The sequence below is a fragment of the Sinohyriopsis cumingii genome, chromosome 15, assembly GCF_028554795.1.
Source record: "Sinohyriopsis cumingii isolate HCF-2022 chromosome 15, ASM2855479v2, whole genome shotgun sequence".
NCBI classification, from domain to species: domain Eukaryota; kingdom Metazoa; phylum Mollusca; class Bivalvia; order Unionida; family Unionidae; genus Sinohyriopsis; species Sinohyriopsis cumingii.
The window spans coordinates 38,667,479-38,692,943 of NC_142975.1; the positions used below are offsets into that span (position 1 = coordinate 38,667,479).

Consider the following 25,465-nt stretch of genomic DNA (forward strand, 5'->3'; position numbering starts at 1 on the left):
TTCGGGACAATACGATTTTATTTACGTTCCAAGCTACGCACATGTGCTTGCAAAATGGAAATCCATTGGAACATCTACCGTTTAGTGAGCACTGGTTTCAACTCTGTGGGTCAAAATATAATACAAGCTTAATATTTGTAACAATAAAAAAGCAAACGACAATCAGGACTACAGAGAAAACGCTGGTATAATTGTCTGAATATATTTAAGAACTGAGTTTAATTATACCAGCAAAGAATTACAAAAATATTTCTCACATAATTTCATTTCGAAATTATCGAATACTCTCTCTCTCCCTCTCTGATTGGATTCACCAGTTCTGATTATATCTATAAAATCCACAAATATTCCATCAATAATTCGCCTTGATGCTATTTTTTTGACTAAATGTATGCCACTCTCACGGTAGTAACGGCGTGTAGAAGAATTCAAAAATGCATCTCCATGTTCCTTTAACGATTAAAGCTTGGAATATCCTGTCATTTTCAATCCCTCATCGAGTGCTCTCAAAACGAGGCGGACATTGTCAGGTGTACAGTTGTAGCCCATCACACCAATCCTCCAAACCTTTCCCGCCAGGGCTCCAAGCCCTCCTGCTATCTCAACTCGGTACCTTAATAATAATAATGATAATAATAATAATAATAATAATATCTGATATGAAATCTGAATATTATCTAAGATTTGCACCATGCGGTGTTGAACTTAACTAAAATTAAAACAGAAAAAATAAATAGGGTCCATCACAGGATGAAATTTTCTTCCACATCCAAAACCATTAAACACCAAAATCCACTTTTTTTCAACTATGTGATATAAGTTGATATAACTCTTTGGTCAAACGAATGAGAAAATAATGTTTGTTTCTTAAGTCCTGTTTCTTTCTTTCTTCATTTCGGATAGTCAGAAGAAACGTTTATTACTAGCATTGTTATTTAGTTATTTCTCACATGTATATTCATGTGTTTAGAGATCAGTCCAAACAAGAACGATAACGAGTAGTATTTTGCTGTTGTCGCTGTTTTGAGCATTACCTTCAATGGATAATAATCATCATCATCATCATCATCATCATCATCAGCAACACATTTTCACAAATCTTGCTAAAAGTCACTGCGTAATAAATTGTGTTAGCAACTCTAGAAAAAGACAAAATAGTGGTACAAATAGACATATTCAGTAGTACAAGAAACTGAAATATATTGGTTACGTTTTCATTGCATATTCCGTCACTGCCTTCCAATCCACACCATCGGGAACCTTCACAGCAGTTACACATGGGTTTCTGATGGCCTGGAAATAAACAAGTACGTTTCTATTAATGGTAGAACCAGCGCGAACTAGCGGATTCATGACTGAGAGTAACTTAGGGTTGAACCACCCAGCTTGGTGGCTTGACGACTGACAGTCAGATAGGGTAGAAGAACGCGGCCTATTGGGTTGATGAAAGAGTCAGATTGGGTGGAACCACGCGAAATAGCGGGTTAACGACTGAGAATCAGATAGGGTTGAAAAAGCGCGGTTTAGCGGGTTCATGAATGAGAGACAGATAGGGTTCAAACAAACGGCCTATCGGTTGATGACCGTGAGTTAGATAGGTAGAACCATGCGGCCTTGTGGGTTGATGACTGAGAGTCCAATAGGCTAGAACCACGCGGCATAGCGAGGTGATAGATAAGAGTCAGATATGGTAGAACCATGCGGCCTTGTGGGTTGATGACTGAGAGTCCAATAGGCTAGAACCACGCGGCATAGCGAGGTGATAGATAAGAGTCAGATATGGTAGAACCATGTGGCCTAGTACGTTGATGACTGAGAATTAGATAGAACCATGCGGCCTAGTGGGTTGATGACTGAAAGTAAAATAGGGTAGAACCACACGGCCTATTGGTTTGATGAGAGTCAGAAAGTGTAGAACCATACTGCCTAGTGGATTAATGACTGAGAGTCGGATAGGGTGGAACCATGCGGCCTAGCGGGTTCGTGAATGCTAGACTGATAGGGTAGAACATGACGGCCTAGTGGATTGATGACTGAGACTCAGAGTTAGAGGGTCAATGACTCGCCATGATGTTATGAAACTCGCTGCTTGCTTTAGGAGTCAACTCGGCTCTCACTGTGAAAAAGCATGCGCAATACAGAGTTTGTGTGCAGTGAATAATAAATGTCACTAACATTTATGAACAATCAATTTAGTAGCAATGAGAAGTGAATGTTGTATAAAGCTTGGAGAAATTGAGCATGAGTGGTATTTCTGCAAGTACAGTTTGCCTATACAATAGATGTTTGTCAGTCCTGAGCAACTTTGACAGTGGTTCCTTATTAAAAGGGTAGGGAGACCATCACATTATGCTCCTGAATCTGTGGTATGGTTTGAAGTTACATTGGCATGTACCGAATGGTCCTTCATATTTTCACGTCTACGGTACTACGGTACGCAGCCATATAAACTTCTTGAAATATGACTTCCTATCATCTGTTGGGTAGGATCTGATGCCAATTGTCTGCTGTAAGCACGGTGCGTCTGTGAGGAAAGAAACCACGAAAGGACGCGATTGCTAGTTTTCTATGTTTTATATTTCGGGTGGACTCTTCTGTCGAGGAGTCTAGATTTGTTAATATGCTCCTCAATGTATCTCATATATCCTCTCCTTCTAAGGTAACCGTAAGCTCTCAGAGTTTTGTTTTCAAAAGTTGCCAGATTTAAATTTATTTGGTCTGAATGCACATGCCGTTATGAAGCTTTCGACACATATATTTGTAACAGAGCAATTGTAAACAGTTACCAACATTTCAGACTAATCACTCTCTTCGTTTAGACAGGAAACAAATTACTCAAATCTAGACTCAAAAACCGAGAGAAAACACAGAATATTACATGTTGGAATGGAGAATCTACAAACAAGAGTTAAGTAATGGTAGGAAAGAAAGAAACAATATTTCTAATGGTCCTAAAATTAGCAAACTATGTGTCTTTTTTGTATTGTCAAATTAGTAGAGTCTTTTTAAACAATAATTAAAGATGAGGTAGTTTGAGCGAATACATATTCATTGTACTGAAAACAAAATTGTTTTACCTAGTTCCAGGATGAGGACAAAGGACATAAAATATTCGTGGTGAAAATTAACGCCGTTTTAGACTTGATATTAAGGGATGTACCAGAGTTATGGTCGTAAAAAGGAGAGATATGGAATATTTTACTTTTGGAAGCACGAATTGCATACGCATGAAAAACGAAAGCCTTACCGTAATGTTGATAATATTGAATTGGGAAGGTAGGATCTGCTTTTGTTCAAATTATTCATGAGTTTTCATATAAAGTATCCGTGTCATATGTGTGTTTTATATCCTTTGATGGGTAGGGATTGGCGGATTGGCGCGTTTCATATTAATCTTGCTGTGAATGCGACTCTCGTTGATATCCCGTTGTTTCTGAAACGAATCATTTAGCAAACATTTTCAGCAGCATCGATTTCGCATGTCAGGAGATAAATTATATTTCTTACTGGACATTTTAAATACTGATTGACAGTAAAGATATTAATTGTCACCAAACTTCGGAACGATTCGGTCTCCGGCATATGGAGCATCATTAAAACCGATGCCAGTCAATCCGATTGGCAAGCATAATTGCCAAGCACTGAGCAGCTTAAATGAGCCTGCTATACACCTCAGTGGTCGGAGTTTCAATTCTAGCTTCAGAAAATGCCACGCCAGTATTATAATCATAGAAAATAAATTTTAGAGATTGATCGAAATTATTGTACAATTTTATTACTGTTTTGCACTTGAAACAAAATTATGTAATGTGTTTTATATTGTAATCCTCAATTAATGCGCATTAGAAACGTGTATTTGTCTACTCCGAGACCAACCCAGTTGTAAATTACGTATATATATATATATATATATATATATATATATATATATATATATATATATATATATATATATATATATATATATATATATATATATATATATATATATATATATGTATGTATGTATGTATGTATGTATGTATGTACGTATGTATACCTTATTTGTCACGAGAAGCTCAAGACCAATTTTTTCCAGGCCTTCGTGAAGCAATTCCGCACACTGCTTATGTATTTTCCAGCTTTCCTCAAGTCCCTGTAAAAGTCTAAATTGTTCATACAGGCAGAGGAAAAGCGGATTAAATTAATGAAAGACAAAGCGCTTCACAGTAAAAGGTTTTAGGTCATACCAGAAACTTGGACAAACTGTCCATTATTGACCAAAGAAATTATCAAAGAATTATGTGAAAAGACTTCACTTCATTATAATGAACATAGAGCTGGTGTTGAGAAGTCACGTGTATAGAATGAAATTAGTATTTAGCCTGGAAAGGAAATTAAAGAAACATTAAAATCTGCCTTCATAAACCTGTTGGCGTGAAACTGTGAGGTACGTATGTAGGCTTAGACGTAGCTAGATCAGATAATCAAGATAATTACATGGAGAATGCCAACACGTCAATTTTAGGAACTGACCAGATGTCATTCGCTATTAACATAGGGCGTGGCTTATGCTAATTATATGTTTATCCAAGCATGTTTTCTGCATGTACAAATTTAGTATTAGCATCCGAATATTTATATTAAGGTCAGCCAAACTTTTGTAATCCGACTTGTATTGTATTCCCTGAAAAGGCTGGATAAACAAGGTCAAATTGTAATTACAAAATGATACCATTTCCTAAAATAATGCAGAATAATCAGAACGTTTATAAACCGTCCAAATGAAATCTTTGGATCAAAAGTAAACTAGATTATTTTGTATACCTGTTCTGCTAATCTTGCAAGACCCTCTCTTAATGCATAGATGGTACTTATTGGACTGGTGTGATGGTACCTGGCAAAGATAAACCAAGAATTACATCAGGGTCTGTGCTGGTTGTTTTCCTTACTGCTCTGTCTTTGTTCTACTGATTACTCTCCTAAGAAACTATATAAACTCAGATCTATCAGCGTATTATAGGATGTCAGATCTGAGTCTATATAGTGTCCTGGTGAAGCCGATAGATAAGCGAAGATATAGGTATTCTCCTGAAAATATTACGTGAAAGGACCTCAAACTTTGTTCACTTAAAGCCCCAAATCCACCGTTACGTACAAAAAGTCGTATATGCCAAATCATCTGAATAATGCTGAATCTTGAAAAAATATTGGTCCTAAACATCGTTGGGTGCAGATAATATCAACGTTTCACCACATCATGAACCATGGAATTCCTCGCTCGAACAGAGAAACCCGGTTATTTTTCACGTGCACGATTTAATCAGATGTTGATTGGCGACATCAGTGCTCCAACCGATTTTAGCCGAAATCTGGAACTCAATATTGTATGATATTATTATTGTAATCATAAGAAACCATCACAACGTTATGTCGCCTACAGCATGTGATCCTTTTGTGGTACGCTATTTTCATTTTCCGTTTGATATGACGCATAACTTGGCCTATCATTTACGAGTATATTTTTTTCTTCAAAAGCTGAATTGACGTAACGTTATTTTTACAAGTCATAATAGAAATACAGATTCCTTGAAAACGTCATGCTCAGTTGACAGTATGTTATAGGTGTCTCAATGTAAACTTTTAAATCCGTATCTATAACACAATGCATACAAGATATCTCATGCAAAGCATTTTTATGCTCATCTAATTTATATATTTTCTTTCTTAACTGAATAATTTATCCAGGATTCCATATTTAAAAAAATACACGATGATAACAATATGTCCACATGGTTAAATATGATAACCATTATCATTATCAGCAGCAGCAGTGTTGATCTGAAAAGAGATCCTGGCAAACTCACGACTTTTAGACAGTGATATGTGTCGGTTTGTCAAACAGTGTGGACGGACGGACGGACGGACGGACGGACAGAAAGACAAACAGACAGGTAGATAGATAGATAGATAGATAGATAGATAGATAGAATATGTGCTATAAATAGGTGTTTTCAGATTGTTAAATCAATCTTAATTTCCAAATGGACTGATGAGTCTCGTGGTTACCGCTGCGACTTGAGGTAGTGTGAAATATGTCACGTGGGCGGTACTGCGATAGAGTAGGAAAATATTGTGATGTAGATCCTTAGGGAGTATAGAACAACGAACGAGAGGACGATTCATTAACTCCTATTGGCATTTGTTCTTTTTTTTAAATATCAATCGTCAAATGTATTTAATGTGTTAAGATATAATTTGAGATGAACTAGTTGTTTGGATTGATAAAGTGCTCATTGACTCTGGACTAAAATAATATGCTTGGATTATTGTAAATACATTCAAAGAACTTTCTGACGATGTCATAGTGACAAATGAAGACTCTAGTTGCCTTAGCACATTCAAGGGGACTAGTACGTTAGCACAATCAGTACCAGGAATTCGTTCCGAACACTCCATTCGTTTCGACTTGGGTCAAACGTTTTAGGATTATATTAGGTTTAATTAATAATACTGTAAGTTCCTTTTAAACATTCACTTTATAATTTAGACAGCTAAATGATTTGCTAAGTTTCACAAAACGTTTGAATTTCCACTTTTAATACTAATTTACGACCATAGAGTGACAACATTACATACACATGCATGCTGCCAAGGGCGATGAACATTATTTTCAAAAATAAGATACATCCATTATACTCTGTACAAGGAAGTTAAGGGAGAAAGGGACGAGAGGAATTTTTACCGTCTGACGTCTCCATCACAACCCCAGTAGTTGGCAAGATGATTCATATCAAAATTAAAGGACCTAACCCGTGTCACTCTCTTCTTTACTTTTTCTCTGAAATGGAAATCAAATATCACTCAAAATTCAATAATTTTAATCTTTCATAACTATCTTCAAAATAAAGGTAGAACAGACTGAAATTCTAATTATCTTTAATATTGCTTGTTCTACATCCAAAGACAACAGGTGTGGTTAATGGCTTTCAAGCCTTAGGTCACAATTTAAGTTTTTGTGCTCAGTTTTGTGAATAAGGGGTTAGTGATACTGTAATTAAACTTTTCAATACATCCAATCAGCTTCACTATATTTCTGAAAGCTACACTGCCGGAAGGAGAGCATAAGACCAAATTCCTGCTAGACAAAACTTGTTCGAATGTTTGGTAGGGTAAGAAGTCGCAAAATGTTATCCTTTATATGCAAGCATTCGCATTTGTTATTTAAGAATTAAGAATCCAAATCACACAGACACGCATACTTTGGTGTCGTTATGTAACTCGATCCGTGAAAATGTTTGTACTGGGAAATATGAAGCTGGATTTCCAATCATCTGGAAAACATCTATCCGAAACCTCCTCTGGAATAATTTCAATCTTCTTGAGGATCTTTGCATAACTCTTATCAATTTAATTTCCTCATTAATCTGACAATATTTGCCATTATATTTAATACAGAGCGGTCGACAAATAGTGCACTTACCAGCCAGAAGGAACCATTTATCCATCAACACATTAATCCATAAGCAAATTTCACGGTAGCATTTGCCATATTTTCAAGACAGAAAAATAAATTGTCAAGGAATCTGTGAATTTTAAAGTTTAGCACATGGTTATCCACCAGAATCCGTATTTGGAGGGTCTTTTATACACAGGGGTAAATTTACAATCAATATTAAGGATAACACACGTATGTCACAGTTTCACCTCCTCCAAAGATCAGAAGTTATATACGACAGTGACACCGATCACTAATTAACCAAGAATGACCCAACCACGGATATTCATGCCATATGTAACTTTTCCTTATAATAATAGCCTATATACTACAAGTTAGGTGTGGGTTCAGTATCGTTTTATTATTTACAATTTAATTTTCTAAATTGGAACTGATGAAAATGAAACATTTTCTTGTAATAAATATTAACTATTTACTGTTAATTTCAAAATAACAGCAATATATTAAACGTGATAATACCTCAATACTATGCAACGTTTTATGTTCTTTTTTGGTTCACGCATAAAAACTGTACTTCGTATGACACAGTCACGCCACAGTCCTCATTAAAATTATTTGTATTAATGCACCGCAGGTAACATTGGCCCGTGAACTATATTGCACAAGTGAAAAGTTCTTTTTTACTTTAAAGGAAAGTATTGGGTGAGAAAAGAATCTACGCTGGGGTTTGGATCGAGACAAGGAAATCCAAGTCGCAGGGTTACATTATATATATCTCCCCCTCGGCAAGCCTCGAGGGTAGACAAATATTGTAAACCCTTGACTGGGATTTCCTTGTCTCCGTCCAAGCTCCACCATAGATTATACATATGTCCCGCTCAACCAACCGTCATAGATTCTCACGGCGATTCACAGACAATGGGAATTACCATTACAAAACTCCCTGGGACGATTCACGGACAAGATTTATACGGACAAAAGGTTGGGACTCTGTAGCAACAAAAACTATCGGGTATGTCTAGGGACAATATGAATGGTGAGTGACGTCACGGTACTGGACATTGGCAACAATGTTGCAAGGGGCTGACTTCAATCGGGCCAAACACTGACAGCCAAAAAATCTTTAATGCCTGGCGGGGCGGGACATTTAACTTTATAGACATAGAATGACCTACCAAACAATCCATAGAGATGAGACTGCTAATCTAAAATAAATTTGTATACAAAACAAGACTCATACTAACAAAATCCACGTTGTTTACTATCAATGCATTGTGGAGAAGGAACTATTTTATCTACAAAACACACCATTAACTACAATCACCTCAGCAAAAGAGTTAGCGGTTCTAGTCACGGTACTTTCACACAAAACAAACACATTGAGCAGGGACAAGGTTTTTTTTGTTAGGGGAAAAAAACAAACAAACAAACAAACACATAAACGTATCACACACATATATACACATACACACGCTTTTTTGTTAACGGATAAGTTTTGTTATGTAAAATACAAACACAAACACATAGGAACTTACGCGCGCACACAAACAAAATAAACACTCACAAACGAACGCGTGCATACAAAAACACACCCATACACACACATACAAATACGTTTATGTTAAAGGATAAGGTTTTTGTTAATGGAAGAAAATAAACACACAAACACATCCAAACGTATGCACGCAAACGAACAAAATACACACACAAACAAAATGCACACACATACAAACGCGTGCATGCAAAACAAATACATACACACACTATTATTTGTGTTTTGGGACTGTTTTAAAAAAAACACACACACACACATATACACAAACGTGCCCGCTCACACAAACACGCACAAAACAAACATAAACACACACATAAACACACAAACACTCCGAGCTTCAGCTGAACCGAGCAGGAGATCTCGTAGTTAATTATACACAAGATATGTATATATCTGAGTAGTCAGCTGAGCTAGTCTATGTGATCCGTTATGCGTTAGAATATTTTTGTATTTAGAGACATATGATCAGGTACGCTATAGCTATGCAGATTAAAATTGTTGCGTAGCTTTAATGTCCCTGCAATTTCCCTAAATGTGTCTTTACAATGCCCCTTTTCAATGCCCCTTTTCTATGTCCATATGTTTTGTTTGTATAGTGAAGCTTAGGTATCGGTGAGTAAGTAAGACAAATAGATCTGTTCAAGAGGCTCTGAGAGTTAAGCTGAACTGAGCATGAGATCTCATAGCTATTTATAGATGGGTTATTTATAAATTTGATTAGTTAGCTACATTTTATATCCATTGGATTTCTATGTCTATTTTTTTTTCTCTATAGTGTCCCTAAAGTGTCGCTAAGTATGATACTTTTATGTCCTTCTTTTTGTATTTCGTGGTCAATTTTTACTAGAGACAAAGTGGGTCACCTGAATGAGCGCTACCGTAGGTAGGTGGGTAGAATGAATTTCATAGGGACAAAGGGAGTTGTATAGGGACAAAAAATGACCAACTCTCTCTCTCTCTCTCTCTCTCTCTCACACACACACACACACACACACACACACACACACACTAAACGTTATGTTAGCTTAGAATGTAAACGAAGAAGATGAAATTTCACAAAATAGCTTATCCCTTACACCACAAAAATACTATCCATCACATTAATAATGCCATTTAACACACACACCCTAACACACTATCCCAAAATTCTTTCTTTCATTATCTCAGAATGTAAACGAAGAAGATGAAATCTCACAACGAAGACTATCCCTTACACCACAAAAATATTATCCATCACACAACTCTGCTATCCAACATTTCATTCTCACTATCCAAAATGCCATGTGTTTGCTTAGAATGTAAGAGGAGATGAAATCTCACAAAATATATTGTCTCTTACACTACAAAAACTACTATGGGGAAAAACACTAGTATATATTTATAGTCACAACTTGGAGGAAATTCCTCTGGCAAAAACCAGTATAAATTTATAGCGTCAGCTTGTGTGACGATCCTGTTTAAAATCCCTAGTATCTTTTTATAGCTACAACCTGTGTAAAGCCCCATCGAAAAGCCCAAGTCTATATTTCTAGCCTCAACATTTCTAGCTTCAATGACGTCACTGTAACAATGTTTGTCCGTTTTTATTTCTCTCCGTTTCTTAAGAGTGTAGTAGAACCAGATTTTGTTTTAGCGCTGTCCATATTTTTGTTGGAAACTTCGCCACATTGTTTGTAGCGTATGGTGCCAAATACGACATATCCTAAATTGGGATATCCAACAAATGTTATGGTAGACTGAAAACAATTGCATATGAATATTTCTCACATAGAATATATCGTTGTCCTGTGTGTGTATGTGTGTGTGTGTGTGTGTGTGTGTTAATTAGGATTTTTAACGTAGCTTTAACAATTTTTCAGTCAATCTCTATGATGTCTGCAGTATTGCAGATTTTAGTGATGCCTAACACTGGGGCATCATGCTGCAGACATGTAGCAGGATTTCCCACCTAGTCATATTATCCTGACACCAGGTGGACAAGTCCTAACACTAACCTCTTAATGCTGAGCGCCTAGCGAGGCAGCCGTTAGTACCAGTCTTTGGAATGACTCGGCCGGGGTTCGAACCCACGACGTCTCGCTTCCGATGCGGACGCTCTAACCTCTTAAGCCACTAGGATAAACTCGGAAAATGTATGTACTCATTTGAAAAATAAATTCAGTAGAATACCTCAATCCTTAAATTTTTTTCACTCGGTAGGATTTGCAGTAGGATATTTTCCCAACATAATAATGCGAAGCGTATGATCTGGTTTAACTTGATATCCTTGACAGTTGTTTCTGAGTAGAATAATGTAGTCAAAACGTCAGAAAACTCGCATCTCTGGCCAGAAAAATTCAACTTTCATCGAATAAACTGAATTTGATTAATTGCATATAGCATCGAGGTAACGTCGTCAAGTCATGAGCTTTTTGGAATACTTGTTAAAAGAAATCCGATATTTTATATCCTAATATTCGGCTAAATCATATCGCAGCAATATTTATTGATGAGATAATAATAATAATTTTAAAAAAATATTAAAAAAATGAAATGGAGAAAATAGAGGTGCTGATTTTAAGAAAAATTAATGCAGAGCGAATAAGATGATCTTTCTACGCTTAGATGCTCTTGAACACAACACTTGCGACCTTATTGTAATACTGAAGGACTGCATTGTGATATCATGTTGTAATGCTGAAGGACTGCATTGTGATATCATGTGATATCAGCCATTGGATGTACTCAAAGTCGAACATTTGCAAGCAAAGAATGCAATATATACATATATATATATATATATATATATATATATATATATATATATATATATATATATATATATATATATATATATATATATATATATATATATATATATATATATATATATATATATATATATATATATAAACGTTGTGGCCTGGCTGGTTAAAACAAAAGTAAGTTTGAGTTTACATTGATAAATCGTCTATCATTTCAACAAAACATTAGTACATAATGATTTCTGGCCACATATTCAGGAAACAAGCAATTCCTTGATTAACTACTCCTTGTATGCAGCTATGTAAATTTCTTCAGTCATAAAAGCTAGTGCATTATACATTATGGGAAGAACAAAATCCATTACTTACTTGGCTCTCTCTGAGAAGGATATCGGACTTGCTCCCGGTGGGGAACTGAGCACCTTCTGGGCTCCAGTGTAGAGGACGTCGATTTCTACGAAGACAAAGATAGAATGAGGGCAAATCTAATCATTAAGGACAATGGTGTAGCTAGGATATTGGGGCCTATGCAGAGCTTACCAACGGGCCTCTGCAATGTTAATTGCAATTTCGCTGGTCCAAAATTACGGTATTTGATGGGTGGATGTTGCTTTTTCCCAGTTTCGTTCTATAATGTAACAAACAAATAAAAATTGTTTGGAAGGGTCGTGGGCCCCCTGAATTTGTGTCTACTATGCTTTCCATACTCTTCCTATGTTGTAGCTATGCCCCTGCTTCCAGGGAAAATTGAAAGCTTTGATAAAATGCAGAAACTTCATCCGGACCATCCTGTTCTCTTTTAGCCAATATTTAATCCGCTCAAGGGTTACAGTACACCGCTAAAATGAGGAGTATCTCATATTCTCATAATGCAAAGTTAAGATACACCTACATGCCATTCACCTACTAGAACTGGCATGTTTTGTTTACAACCATCAGGAAAACAAAGTTGACCGATCATGAAAATTGCCAGGTCATGAAAATGGATGCTTATTTGTGTTTTGGAAGTATATTTTATAAAGCAGGAAGTAAACTAATTTCGCCATTCATTGAAATACAGAAGTAAACGTTTAAATCATAGGTGTTTCTATTTTCAAAACGTGGTCGAATAAAATATTTACTCTGTCAAAAGCACGCTCCGGTGGCCTAATGGTTAGAGCGTCCGCCTCGGATGCGGGAGGTCGTGGGTTTGAACCGAGGCCAAGTCATACCAAAGACTTACAAAAATGATACTAACAGCTGCCTCGCTAGGCGCTCAGCATTAAGAGGTTAGTGTTAGGTTTGGTCAGCCTGGTGTCGGGATAATGTGTCTGGGTGGGACATCATGTTACATGTATGCGGCATGATGCCCCAGTGCTAGACATCACTATAAACTGCCACACTGCAGACATCGTAGCGATATGACTGAATAATTTTTTAAAGATACGTTAAAAATCCTAATCACACACACACACACACACTGTCAAAAAGACAAAATAAGGTTATCAGCTCTTTTTCCATAAATAACCTTTGAAGATCAGAAAATGAAGAAAAAAATGCTATGCCATACAGATTTGTCTCAAAATGATTACAAATGTGTAAAATCAGTAGAATCCCTCTTCGGTAATATTTTTCGTAATGAAAATGAGAGAGAGAGAGAGAGAGAGAGAGAGAGCAAACATATGAGATATATGCGTATTGCTTCAATTACTTTCATGTCTTCTTCTCAGCTTCAACGAAAAGAGCCGAGTGATATTCTAATATATATGCAATGATCAATGCTTCTCTCGATTTGCCATCTTCGAAACTAATACTTTTCCTTGTATCAAATATTGACCGAACACTCTCACCGTAAACTTGTTCCAAAGACATATTTCTGATGTATGTTTCTAAGCCCAGCTTTAACACGTTTTCAGTCATATTGCTACGATGTATGCAGTGTGGCAGTTTATAGTGATCTAGCACTGGGACATCATGTCGCAGACATGTAGCATGGTGCCCCACCCAGTTACATTTTCCTGACACCAGGCCGACCAGTCCTAACACTAACCTCTTAATGCTGAACGCCAAGCGAGGCAGCTGTTAGCATAATTTTTGTAAGTCTTTGATATGACTCGGCCGGGGATCGAACCCACGACCTCCCGCATCCGAGGCGGACGCTCTAACCACTAAGCTACCAGAGCGGTCTATATGGTCGTAAACTAGGTAACAGAAAAGAGCGACATCCAACAGGTTTTGTAAAATTCAACAAAAAATTCGTTTCCTTAGACACAAAATGAAAATTTACAAAGAGCTTACAGTTATGTGAATTAAATCCTAAATAGTCCTAAAAATCACAAGCCCAAATGTATTAAGTTCCAACTGAATTCCAGTGGTATTCCAAATAATTTCCAATATTGGATGTGTTGATGTTTATGTAGTCTTGAATGTGCTAACGTGCCAATGGCATTGAAAGTGGTGAAGTGTTACAGGCTTCTGATGTATTACAGTAATATAATCAAATTTGTCATTGTCTGAATTAGTATAATTCCAAATTAATGTTTTATTCCAAGAACATTATTGAGCACTTTGTAATTCGAGTGAATACTAATTTGAATAAATAAATCCATCCAGATTAAAAACTGAACTCAACTAATAAGATTTGGTTCTGCTTCAGATGTTAAGGCAAGAATTAGTAATTGTTCGAGTAAATAACATTATATATAAAAAACACTAAGACGCAATAATAGAGCCAGGATGTAGGTCAGTCTTTTGTCTCAAACATTCAATGTTGAAAACCAGTTCAGGAATATCCAAGTGTGAAACTGATTTCCTAGACTCAGATTTCTTTTTAAAATCAAATTTACCTCCAGTCAGAATGGTTTGAATATTTAATATGTACTCATTGAGACATATTAGGTATGTATTATACTGTTTACAAAATAAATCTCACTGGTCAGGTACAGCATTATCTTAATTTTAGACAAATGTTAATAACAAAATATTGACGTACATAGCATATAATCATTAAGAAAAGCCAACAAACAAAACAAATTAATCATATATAACAGAGGGCCTGAGTTTATTTTATGATTGTTAATGATTCAATGTTCTGACTTGCCAGGTAACGGGTTTCTCACTGAAGACAGTCAAATTTGCCTAAAATTGCAAATATTTCCGATTGCATTGGTAATGAAACACCTTAAAATCAATGCCCAATAACGTTGTTTCTTAAATTCTAACACATACGTATACGATACGAACCCCATTTATCCATAAACAAAGGAACTCCTCCACATGCTGCAACGGAATCAACCAGCAGAAGACAGTTGTACCTGCAAAAGAGTACGCATCTTTTATTTTATCCAACGTAACCAGTTCGTCTTGGAAAATGTACTGCCATTTTTAATGGGTGTTTTTTTAACCGGCTGATGCTCATTATAAGATTACTAGATTCTTATACTACTTGTATTAACATATTCGTATTGCTTGCCACTGTATTGCGCTTAGACAAACTTTAGAGAATATATGAAAGAAAACATAAACTAGTCATTGGTAATAATAATCGTCTTCGTTTTCTATCAAACTTTCATAGATGGAACAACGCCTCTATCGCGTTTCTAAACTATAATATATTTCGTTTTCAAGAACTAATGAGAAAGTACGTGTTTTCAATGACAAGAATATCTAATAGTAAGAAATATATCTTGAAATATCTGTTGAATTATGAGATTCGTTATATTTATCGGATTATAGATAGATGGAACAAATTTCTCTTAAAATATCTTACATTATTTCATTCTATACAATGAAGGACATATTTGGCTGTTGTAGTTGTGTTTATACTTGGACATACGATACCTATGATTTTATGTTTAGGATATTTGTATATTTTATTTTTTATTTAGATACAAGGAATATGCAGTGTGAAAAAAGGAATTTGTATCTCATCTTAAAAAAATTTAAAGCAGCTAAATGGATTACGTCTCAGTCTCTAACTCGTAGGTACTTCAAAGTAGTATCCTTATATACAAGGAAATCAAAGTCGAGAACGACACCACCATCACATCTGTAGTTTTTTCTTATGTTTATGCAGATAAATTCCAACTGCAAAGTTGCACACAAATAAACTGTTTTCTTAATAATTCCACCTTTATATAGCAACCGAAAGACAGAAAGAAAACTCAACGTTAGTGGCATATGAACAGTCCACTATTCGAATCTTTTATTTTTATTCGTCATTATTACTTTCAATCAATATGTTGGTAATGGAATCAAAAAACATATAGAAATTTAGCATATTATACGTCAGAACAACGTCACATTAACGGTACAACGTGTTGTGTCCTTGCTATTTGAGCAAACAGCATGCTTAAGGACAAATCATAGTGGCCGACTTGGCATGATGTTGGCAGGATTTGAACAATCGCTTTCTAGTCGTGAATACGACGCATTAATCGCTACAACGCTCTCCTCGTTGTGTTTTGTGTATGTCTGTATTGTTTTGCTGTATTGTTTTTATTGAGGCAAAAACTATTTGTTAACTTACAATTTGTTCTCTCCAAAACGGTCGTTATATATGGGAAGATTTTATCTGAAATTTTATTAAATCTGGAATCTTTTCTTACTTATGGCACAGGGTACCGACGCCTTCAAGTGGCTGCAATGTGGAACCTGACGACTCGCCATGGGTCAGAAACAGCAAAGATGGTTTGTACTTTTTCAGTGCCTGGAACAGACATATAATTAACATGAGAGCTGACAGTCAATAAATATAAACGATACGTTTAGAACAAAAATGCTCTAGTCATACAAATAATAGGTTGATTTTGTTTTTAAATACATATGATTCTCATGATCGCAGATTTCGCATGACACTTGAGCAAACCAGCCGAAATTTATAATATTATATCAGATACAGAGGCCTGCTTCGATAAAATATGGTGTCATATCCTTGAATTTATCAATTGTTTGTACAGAGAAATTAACAGAAAATAGTATGAACAGGTCGAATCACATTCAAAGATTATACAAACATCGCACGAAATTATTGAGGCTATCATGCTTATAGGATTATGTATTCGTCAACATCGGTTATTACTCTTTTCTGCATGGCAAGAGGGTCATCCTTATGGCAGGTTTGCATTGTGTAACATTAAACAATGCAAGCATATGAAAATAATATGCAAAAGTATAAAATGGTACAAAATATAGAAGAGAATTTCTCACTTCTTCTATCTCATCGAGTGTATACACCTCTCCCATCGGTCGATTCATTTTCTTGACATCGATTCCTGAAAGATGTCGACAAACAAATCAACCATTGCGGAACATACTTACAAATATAAAATACCGTTTCAGATTTCATTAGCAAGACAACCAACAGAGGAAGCCAACTTTAAGAAAATGACATTTATCAGGGGAAAGATATTCTGAAAATGCAACGCCTTTATCAAGGGAAAGGTATTCTCACAATGCAAATATGACGTGCAATGTAAGTGAAATTTGTAACTTAAAAATATTCACCATGACAACCATCATAAATTTTAACTATTTAAAACAAAATTTTTAAATATTCTTCAGTTGGAACTGTGTTCTTAAAACCTAAGGCCACATAAATCTCAATTCGCTACACAGTTATTATCAAAAACCGTCTCTCTCTCTCTCTCTCTCTCTCTCTCTCTCTCTTTCTCTCATTCTCTCTCACACACATGCACACACCACGCACACACACGCACACACACACACACAGACACACACACACACAGACACAGACAAACACACACACACACTCCCCCAATATCAAACTAAACAAAACCTTACCAGGTGGAAATATTTAAACTAGTAACAATAGCAGCAACAAGAAAACATTACAAATTGCATATAATTTATGAAGAAGAATACTTAAAGATGCATTAAGGAAATGGAATTGTACCATTTCAATTAACTTAATACTCACTATCAAATCTCCCCTCCCTATCTCCCCCTCTGTCTGTCTGTCTGTCTCTCTCTCTCTCTCTCTCTCTTGTATCGGCATTAACTCCATCATTAGCGAGCCGGTTTTTTCACAATCTGTAGGTTGGTGGTTCGAATCTCGCCCAGACTAGATGTTAGGGGGCAAATTTATGCCGATCTATGAAGAACACATTAATTTGAGACCAAAGAACAATTAATTAGATTTATGGAGACAGGCGCTTGTTAAATAGCTATACTGCAAGAATTTCTAAATGTTTGGTCAGGGACGGTAGTGAGGCTAATTATGCTTTTGTTTTTATAGCAGCCAGACGGACTATTAGGGACACGGTTAAACTTCGATTTCATAGTGGAACTGTCAAAAATTTAAAATTTCCATAAACCGTTAGTTGCAACGTAGAAGGTCGAACTGATCACACATTTGGCGCCTAGTTATAAAAGGCGGTAAATATATTTAATCCTGACTGGTTACGCTAAATAAGGGGCGTGTTTCCCAGACTAAATTTCTTAGTTTTAAATATCGCCACATCGAAAAAATCTAATTAGTCTAAGCTTTGCTGTAAGAGTAAACATGCGTGGACTCTGAGAGGAATTTGAAAGATATTATCTCTCGTAAAACACTTATCCAATGGACCAGATGTCTGAAGGTACAACGGTCACAATTTTGGGCTAAGAGCGAGAAAACGTTGAAAGCACAGGTATGTGCGTCAAAATTTCCTGAAAATCCTTTATGCCAATATAATGTATTACTTGAATTAGTTGATAATATGTGCATGAATTTAGTTGTTTAAATTCGTAAATCAATTCTCTTGACATGAGTATAACTGTGTTGAGTATATATATATATATATATATATATATATATATATATATATATATATATATATATATATATATATATATATATATATATATATGAATTCGTACAATAATCTTCCTTATACAAGATTGTCGAATTGTTCGAATTTGTCGTCTTGTTTGTATAGGAATTGGGTATTCTAAGAATTCATGTATAACCTTTATATAATTTGACTAATTGTTTGAATTTGTCGTCTTGTTTGTATTGGAATTGGGTATTCTAAGAATTCATGTATAACCGTTATTGATATGAGTTGCGGGAATCCATTTGAATTCACCGATCTTATTTGATTTCACGTATGATAAAGACTTGAATGTGTGTATTCGCTGAAATAGCGTAATTACGACCTGTAAAGAATTTCATTCATTCATTTGTGTAATTGAGACGAGAGTGGAACAGTTACAGCCATTAGGAAGCACATTAATTTTATGAAACTATGATTGTTTTGGTCTGACATACTTGGCCCGTTAAATAGCCTTTGGTATATGTTTGAATGCCGATAGTAAGATCTGAAAACGAGAAGGAGAGAATGATCTATTTCCAGTAGGGTAGCCAACGGAATATTTAGGTCGCTTTTTGTTTATTTTTAAACGGGAAAATAACTCTTCCGACGTATCATCAGATGTATCTATGCACTGACGACTTCGATTGTTCACTCGATCGTATGATGACTAATTCTATCAGTAAAACAGATCGGCTATTGTTATAAATATATTCGTGTTTTTAAACTCGGTGAAAGATTTGTTCCAAAGAAGTGTATCTTCCTAATGTATTGTATTATCTCCAGTGTTAATTGATTAAATTTTGATTCTTTTGGTACGGGGGCTCGTGTCGTTCTGTTCTATATATCTGCTCAGATCTCTATTTATTCCACCTATAAGTTGACTCGATCCAGGCAATAACACCGAGGGCGGTCATCTCCTAGATAACGAGAACCGAATAAAGCGGACACCTTGAAAAAAGGCATAATCCGCCAATCAACCCACACACTTTGCAAGTGAGGGGCGTACCTTTACACTAGCAAGGGAGCACTTGCCATGGTGAGCCTATGGGATATCCATTTTCCTCTGCACTGGATAGACTTTATTGCATATAAATGCCGTCAATCACACTCACAAGATCCAGCTTCTGAACCATTTCCAATTAATTTCCAAGAAAACGTATTATTATGGATTCAATGATTTTACCGCCTATTTTTTACTGACATCTACACTCATGTCTTAAATGTAAGGTTTCCATCGGCTGACTTCTAAATGAAATCCAACAAACCAGATCATTATTTTATATAAGAATAAGAGTTAATGAGGACTTCATGCTCGATGTGAAGGAGAAAATAGTAGTAGTAAATAAACATTAAATTCCAGATTACATCCGAGTGAGCGAAACAGAGACAGCCAGAGAAAGGGAGATATACAATTAGAGGGAAGGAGAGTTGACTCTACCTACACAAAACCTCAGTATTACGAATTCCCAGCAATAACGAACATGCATTTTGTGACGAAAAAGAGCAGCATAACTATACAGAGTATTTCGCTTTAGTGAATTTAAGGTCGTTACAAATGATTATAACAATAACACCTAACGTCTCTTTATAACACGGTATGGCCTAAAGTCGTCACAAATGATTATAATAACACTTAACGTATCTTTATAACAAGGTATGACCGTACATTTTGCGATAAGTTCCGTATTTTTCTTATGTATTTTGAGGTATTTTCATCTGTGATTTTCACCTCATTCGTCGTCATTTCCTACGATTACAGATTTCATCATTTGTGTTCCTAGAACATGCAAGATAATAATAATAATCATCGTCTTGTCATTTGTCAATAACTGACCTTTAAAATACTGAGGACCTTAAATGTGGTGCTACACTGGCAGAGTTTCAAAGTCTACAGTAACTGGAGTACAAGCGAAATGCTATTGAGGACAAGAATATGCAAAACAACAGATTGGAATGAACATCTATCACTTACCCTGCCTGTCCACCATATCTGCAAACCTCTCTCCCCAAAATCCGTTAATTCCCACTAAAGCCGTATCACCGGGCTCCAAAAGATTCAGACATGCAGTTTCCATGGCTGCGTGACCTTTCATTAGATAGATAGATACATATATACATGCATATATGCATGCATGTATACATACATACATGCATACATACATACTTTCCAAATTCTATTAAGTGTTACAATGTTTTGATCAATGATAATATGTAAACATACCTTATCGCTCTACTTTTAGGGATTGATTTTTCACCTTAGGAAACAACTGTGACAAATTTTGGCATCGACGTTAATCCATCTTGAAATCCTCGAAAATCCAAGCGTGTATAAACCAAAATAGTAACGTTTTGTAAACGAAAACTAAAAACAGTTATTTTATTTAGTTTGTTATACTTGTTCGAATCCATTATTTAGTTTGTTATACTTGTTTGAATCCATTATTTAGTTTGTTATACTTGTTTGAATTCATTATTTAGTTTGTAATCTTGTTTGAATCCATTGCTTAGTTTGGTATAGTTGTTTCAATCCATTATTTAGTTTGTTATACTTGTTTAAATCCATTATTTAGTTTTTTATGCTTATTTGAATCCATTATTTAGTTCGTAATGCTTGTTTGAATCCTTTGTTTAGTTTGTTATGCTTATTTGAATCCATTGTTTATTTTGTTATGCTTGTTTAAATCCATTCTTTAGTTTTTTATACTTTTTTGAATCCATTATTTAGTTTGTTATGCTTGTTTGAATCCATTATATACGTTGTTATACTTGTTTGAATACATTATTTAGTTTGGTATACCTATTTGAAAACATTGCTTAGCTTGGTATACTTGTTTGAATCCATTATTTAGTTTGTTATACTTGTTTGAATCCATTAATTAATTTGTTATACTTGTTTGAATCATTAATTAATTTGTTTATACTTGTTTGAATACATTTAGTTTGTTATACTTGTTTGAATCCATTAATTAATTTGTTATACTTGTTTGAATCCATTCATTAATTTGTTATACTTGTTTGAATACGTGATTTAGTTTGTTATACCTATTTGAAAACATTGCTTAGCTTGGTATACTTGTTTGAATCCATTAATTAATTTGTTATACTTGTTTGAATACATTTAGTTTGTTATACTTGTTTGAATCCATTAATTAATTTGTTATACTTGTTTGAATCCATTAATTAATTTGTTATACTTGTTTGAATCCATTAATTAATTTGTTATACTTGTTTGAAATCCATTAATTAATTTGTTATACTTGTTCGAATACATTATTTAGTTTGTTATACCTATTTGAAAACATTGCTTAGCTTGGTATACTTGTTTGAATCCATTAATTAATTTGTTATACTTGTTTGAATCCATTAATTAATTTGTTATACTTGTTTGAATCCATTAATTAATTTGTTATACTTGTTTGAATCCATTAATTAATTTGTTATACTTGTTTGAAACCATTATTTATTTTGTTATACTTGTTTGAAATCCATTAATTAATTTTGTTATATTTATTTGAATACATTATTTAGTTTGTTACACCTATTTGAAAACATTGCTTAGCTTGGTATACTTGTTTAAATCCATTAATTAATTTGTTATACTTGTTTGAATCCATTAATTAATTTGTTATACTTGTTTGAATACATTAATTAATTTGTTATACTTGTTTGAAATCCATTAATTAATTTGTTATACTTGTTTGAATACATTATTTAGTTTGTTATACCTATTTGAAAACATTGCTTAGCTTGGTATACTTGTTTGAATCCATTAATTAATTTGTTATACTTGTTTGAATCCATTAATTAATTTGTTATACTTGTTTGAATCCATTAATTAATTTGTTATACTTGTTTGAAACCATTATTTATTTTGTTATACTTGTTTGAAATCCATTAATTAATTTGTTATATTTGTTTGAATACATTATATAGTTTGTTATACCTATTTGAAAACATTGCTTAGCTTGGTATACTTGTTTGAAACCATTAATTAGTTTGTTATGCTTGTTTGAATCCATTAATTAATTTGTTATACTTGTTTGAATACAGTATTTTTATGCTCAGCCTACATTTCGAGAATCCATCTTGCCAAAGTTCGAATCTGGTCTGGACTTCAAATATTAGCAAGAATTATTTGCTACATTCACATGTATGCTTCTGAGCTTGTAATATCACATTCGGCTTGGGCCAATGGACCTCATTGAAGCACAATTTTATATTGTCATAGACACATATTTAACCAGTGACGATTATTATCAGGATTTTCTCTGTCCGATTTCTTATACTTTCTTTCTTTTTAAAAACCTCTTGTAACCTGTCCTTGAATGCTAACGTTGCAAAACAATTATTTCATCTACGGGCCTTACCTTGTGTTTCAGTCTCTACACTCGTTAAATTCACATTCAACATTAAAATATTATTTTACGAATACACAAAAGTACTTGCAACTGTTATATTCGGTGACACAAATAAATGTAATAAAAATCAGAATCATGCTTTACCTGATCCTGATACACAGATTGTCCATTCATTATTCGTCTGGAAGACATACTTTATTCCGGCCTTGACCTCGTCCATTATCTGAATATATATATAATACAGCGAAAACGACATATTACAGTCTACATCGTATTTAGAAGCTGCGATGACACGGTGGTTAAGGCATTAAATTCATAACTGAAAATATGTGGATTCGATTTCCACTATCAGTCCAGCCGGGATCTGACCTCGTGGTGTCTCCTTAGGCAAGGTATTTTACTCTGCTTGCCTTGGCTCAACCTGAGCTTCAAAGTGCCATACTAGGTGGAGGGGAAATACTCGCTCTATTTTGATCTATACCCTGTTGATTTAATTCTAATGATTATATCTAAAATTAAGTAAATGTATGTTTCTTGAACGCTTTTCTTTACATAGTTTTTTATTCATCGCCTTCTTCTTCTTCTTCTTCCCGCGATATAGAACGTTGGATCCAGCGATCGCCTAATTGATACCAGTACGATTTGATTACTTCCATTGGGAGAGGCACATGTTTCCCATTTCCTCGGCATGATATAACTAATAATATATTTTAAAAAATGTCGTTAAAACCAACAAAATAATTTTTGTTTTCTTCCATCCTTCAGCTCAACGATTTTTAAGCATAACCCTTGAATATTTCTCATGTCAAGCAGAAGTTGTTTCCCCTGCTGACAGAGCTGAGCACAGTGTCCAAGTCATTTATGCTATACAAGTTAAGATTTTGCGTCATTTGACAAAACATACTTTTTCTACACTTTGTTTGCGCCTTAGTCATGCAACACACGATTCGCTATATTTTAAAATGCAAACGTAAGAAATTATGAATTAAATTATTGCATCATAAACGGTAATGTTAACACTTATCACATGACCAGTTAAGATTAGTGAGTGACAAGTAAACGCAACTCACCATCGTGAATTCAGGATGCATATGTCCTAGCAGGGGTAATGCGCTGGCCCCTAGGACCCGTGGAGGACAGTTTGAAGGTCCAGGCCCCATCAGTACCTTGTGGGGAAAATTCATCGGCTTGAAAAGGCATTCTGGTGGAGGCGATACTGTGGACATCTGTGCAAGATTGTCATCTAGCACACGTATCTGCCGTGTAGTCATCAGTAGCGGTCGAGTCGGTTCCAGCGAGAATTTCTGTAAACATTTCCAGATGAAACTGATATTCCTACGCATATAGCATAATGTACCCATTTTCTAGCACTGTTCCAGGTGAACTAGATTATAGAGTTTGGCCTACATGTACAGGTGTATACATGACAATATCACATGTATAATGAAAACGTGCTGACACGTTGGCCTGTCCCGTTCTTGACCTAGCTGTTGACCGCTCGCCTGTCTGCATTTTATATCGTTATTACTCGAGTATATTGAGACTTGGGTGAGTTCGTTCAATTCATTATGCTTGAGGAATAAAGTGGGACAAATGGAATTACTCGTCATTCAGGTTGAAAAATGATAGATAGATAGATAGATTAGATGAGAGAGAGAGAGAGAGAGAGAGAGAGAGATAGGAGGTATGTCGAGATACTTTAATAGTCAGTTGTATGTTTGTGTATATACTGACTTACATACGTACACACACACACACACACACACACACACACACATATATATATATATATATATATATATATATATATATATATATATATACATATATATATGCAAAGCAATTAAAACGGCACAAATACAAAAAAAGTGTTTTATGCTAAAACAGCTCTTCGTCAGGGGAAAATTACGATTTACAGACAAATTAAACACTAACCGCAAAGCAAAGTTAATTTTTTTATTCCTACACGCTTGAATGACAGTGAAGTATACAAAGGACAGAAGAAAGAAATAAGAAATAATTGATAAATGGTCTAAATTATTTATCTTTTTTATGCTGTCATCAGTCCAACAAAGATGTGTATAAAAAATCACAAGTACATAAAAGAGTGGTAAATATATATATATATATATATATATATATATATATATATATATATATATATATATATATATAAGTCATAGTTAGAGATAGATAGATAGATAGATAGATAGATAGATAGATAGATAGATAGGTAGGTAGGTAGGTAGGTAGATAGGTAGGTAGATAGATAGATAGATAGGTAGATAGGTAGATAGATAGATAGATAGAACCCCGTGTGGACGAATGGATAATAATCAACATCCTTTCAGAATAAATAATATTACTCAGCTATCGACTGCAAAGACAATTCATGTTTAAAAAGATAACCCATTTTAAAAAATCTTTTCTACTTACGTTGTCTAACGAGGTCACACGGTTCTGCGAGGAGTCGATTCCAAAAACCAAAGACCTTCTTTATTCAGTGGCGACCTTCTACACTGGTGAAAAAGCAAAGCTCATTCAGATTAAATGGGCTATTTATGCAGCACAAAAAT

General features: G+C 34.8%; 1 protein-coding gene across 1 annotated transcript; it reads right to left on the reverse strand.

The window, feature by feature from the left end:
- LOC149781639 (alanine--glyoxylate aminotransferase-like) lies at nucleotides 1–25,465 on the reverse strand. Its single transcript, XM_089935705.1, has 13 exons — nucleotides 25,326–25,465; nucleotides 23,960–24,193; nucleotides 23,034–23,112; nucleotides 20,504–20,617; nucleotides 16,925–16,989; nucleotides 16,324–16,424; nucleotides 14,960–15,030; nucleotides 12,107–12,191; nucleotides 6,725–6,820; nucleotides 4,807–4,876; nucleotides 4,040–4,135; nucleotides 1,211–1,293; nucleotides 1–613 (listed from the first exon to the last, which is right to left on the reverse strand). Exons 2-13 carry the CDS (start codon nucleotides 24,158–24,160, stop codon nucleotides 460–462), a joined length of 1,215 nt encoding a protein of 404 aa, XP_089791831.1. The 5' UTR covers nucleotides 24,161–24,193; nucleotides 25,326–25,465; the 3' UTR covers nucleotides 1–459.

Excerpts from the sequence above, each read along its gene's own strand:
- LOC149781639 (XM_089935705.1), bottom strand. The coding sequence starts at position 24,160 with ATGACTACACGGCAGATACGTGTGCTAGATGACAATCTTGCACAGATG. Across the intron at positions 15,031-16,323 it reads GTCGGTACCCTGTGCCATAA|GTACAACTGTCTTCTGCTGG; the intron begins GTAAGAAAAGAT and ends ACTCTTTTGCAG. Across the intron at positions 1,294-4,039 it reads AGCTTCTCGTGACAAATAAG|GCCATCAGAAACCCATGTGT; the intron begins GTATACATACGT and ends GTTTATTTCCAG.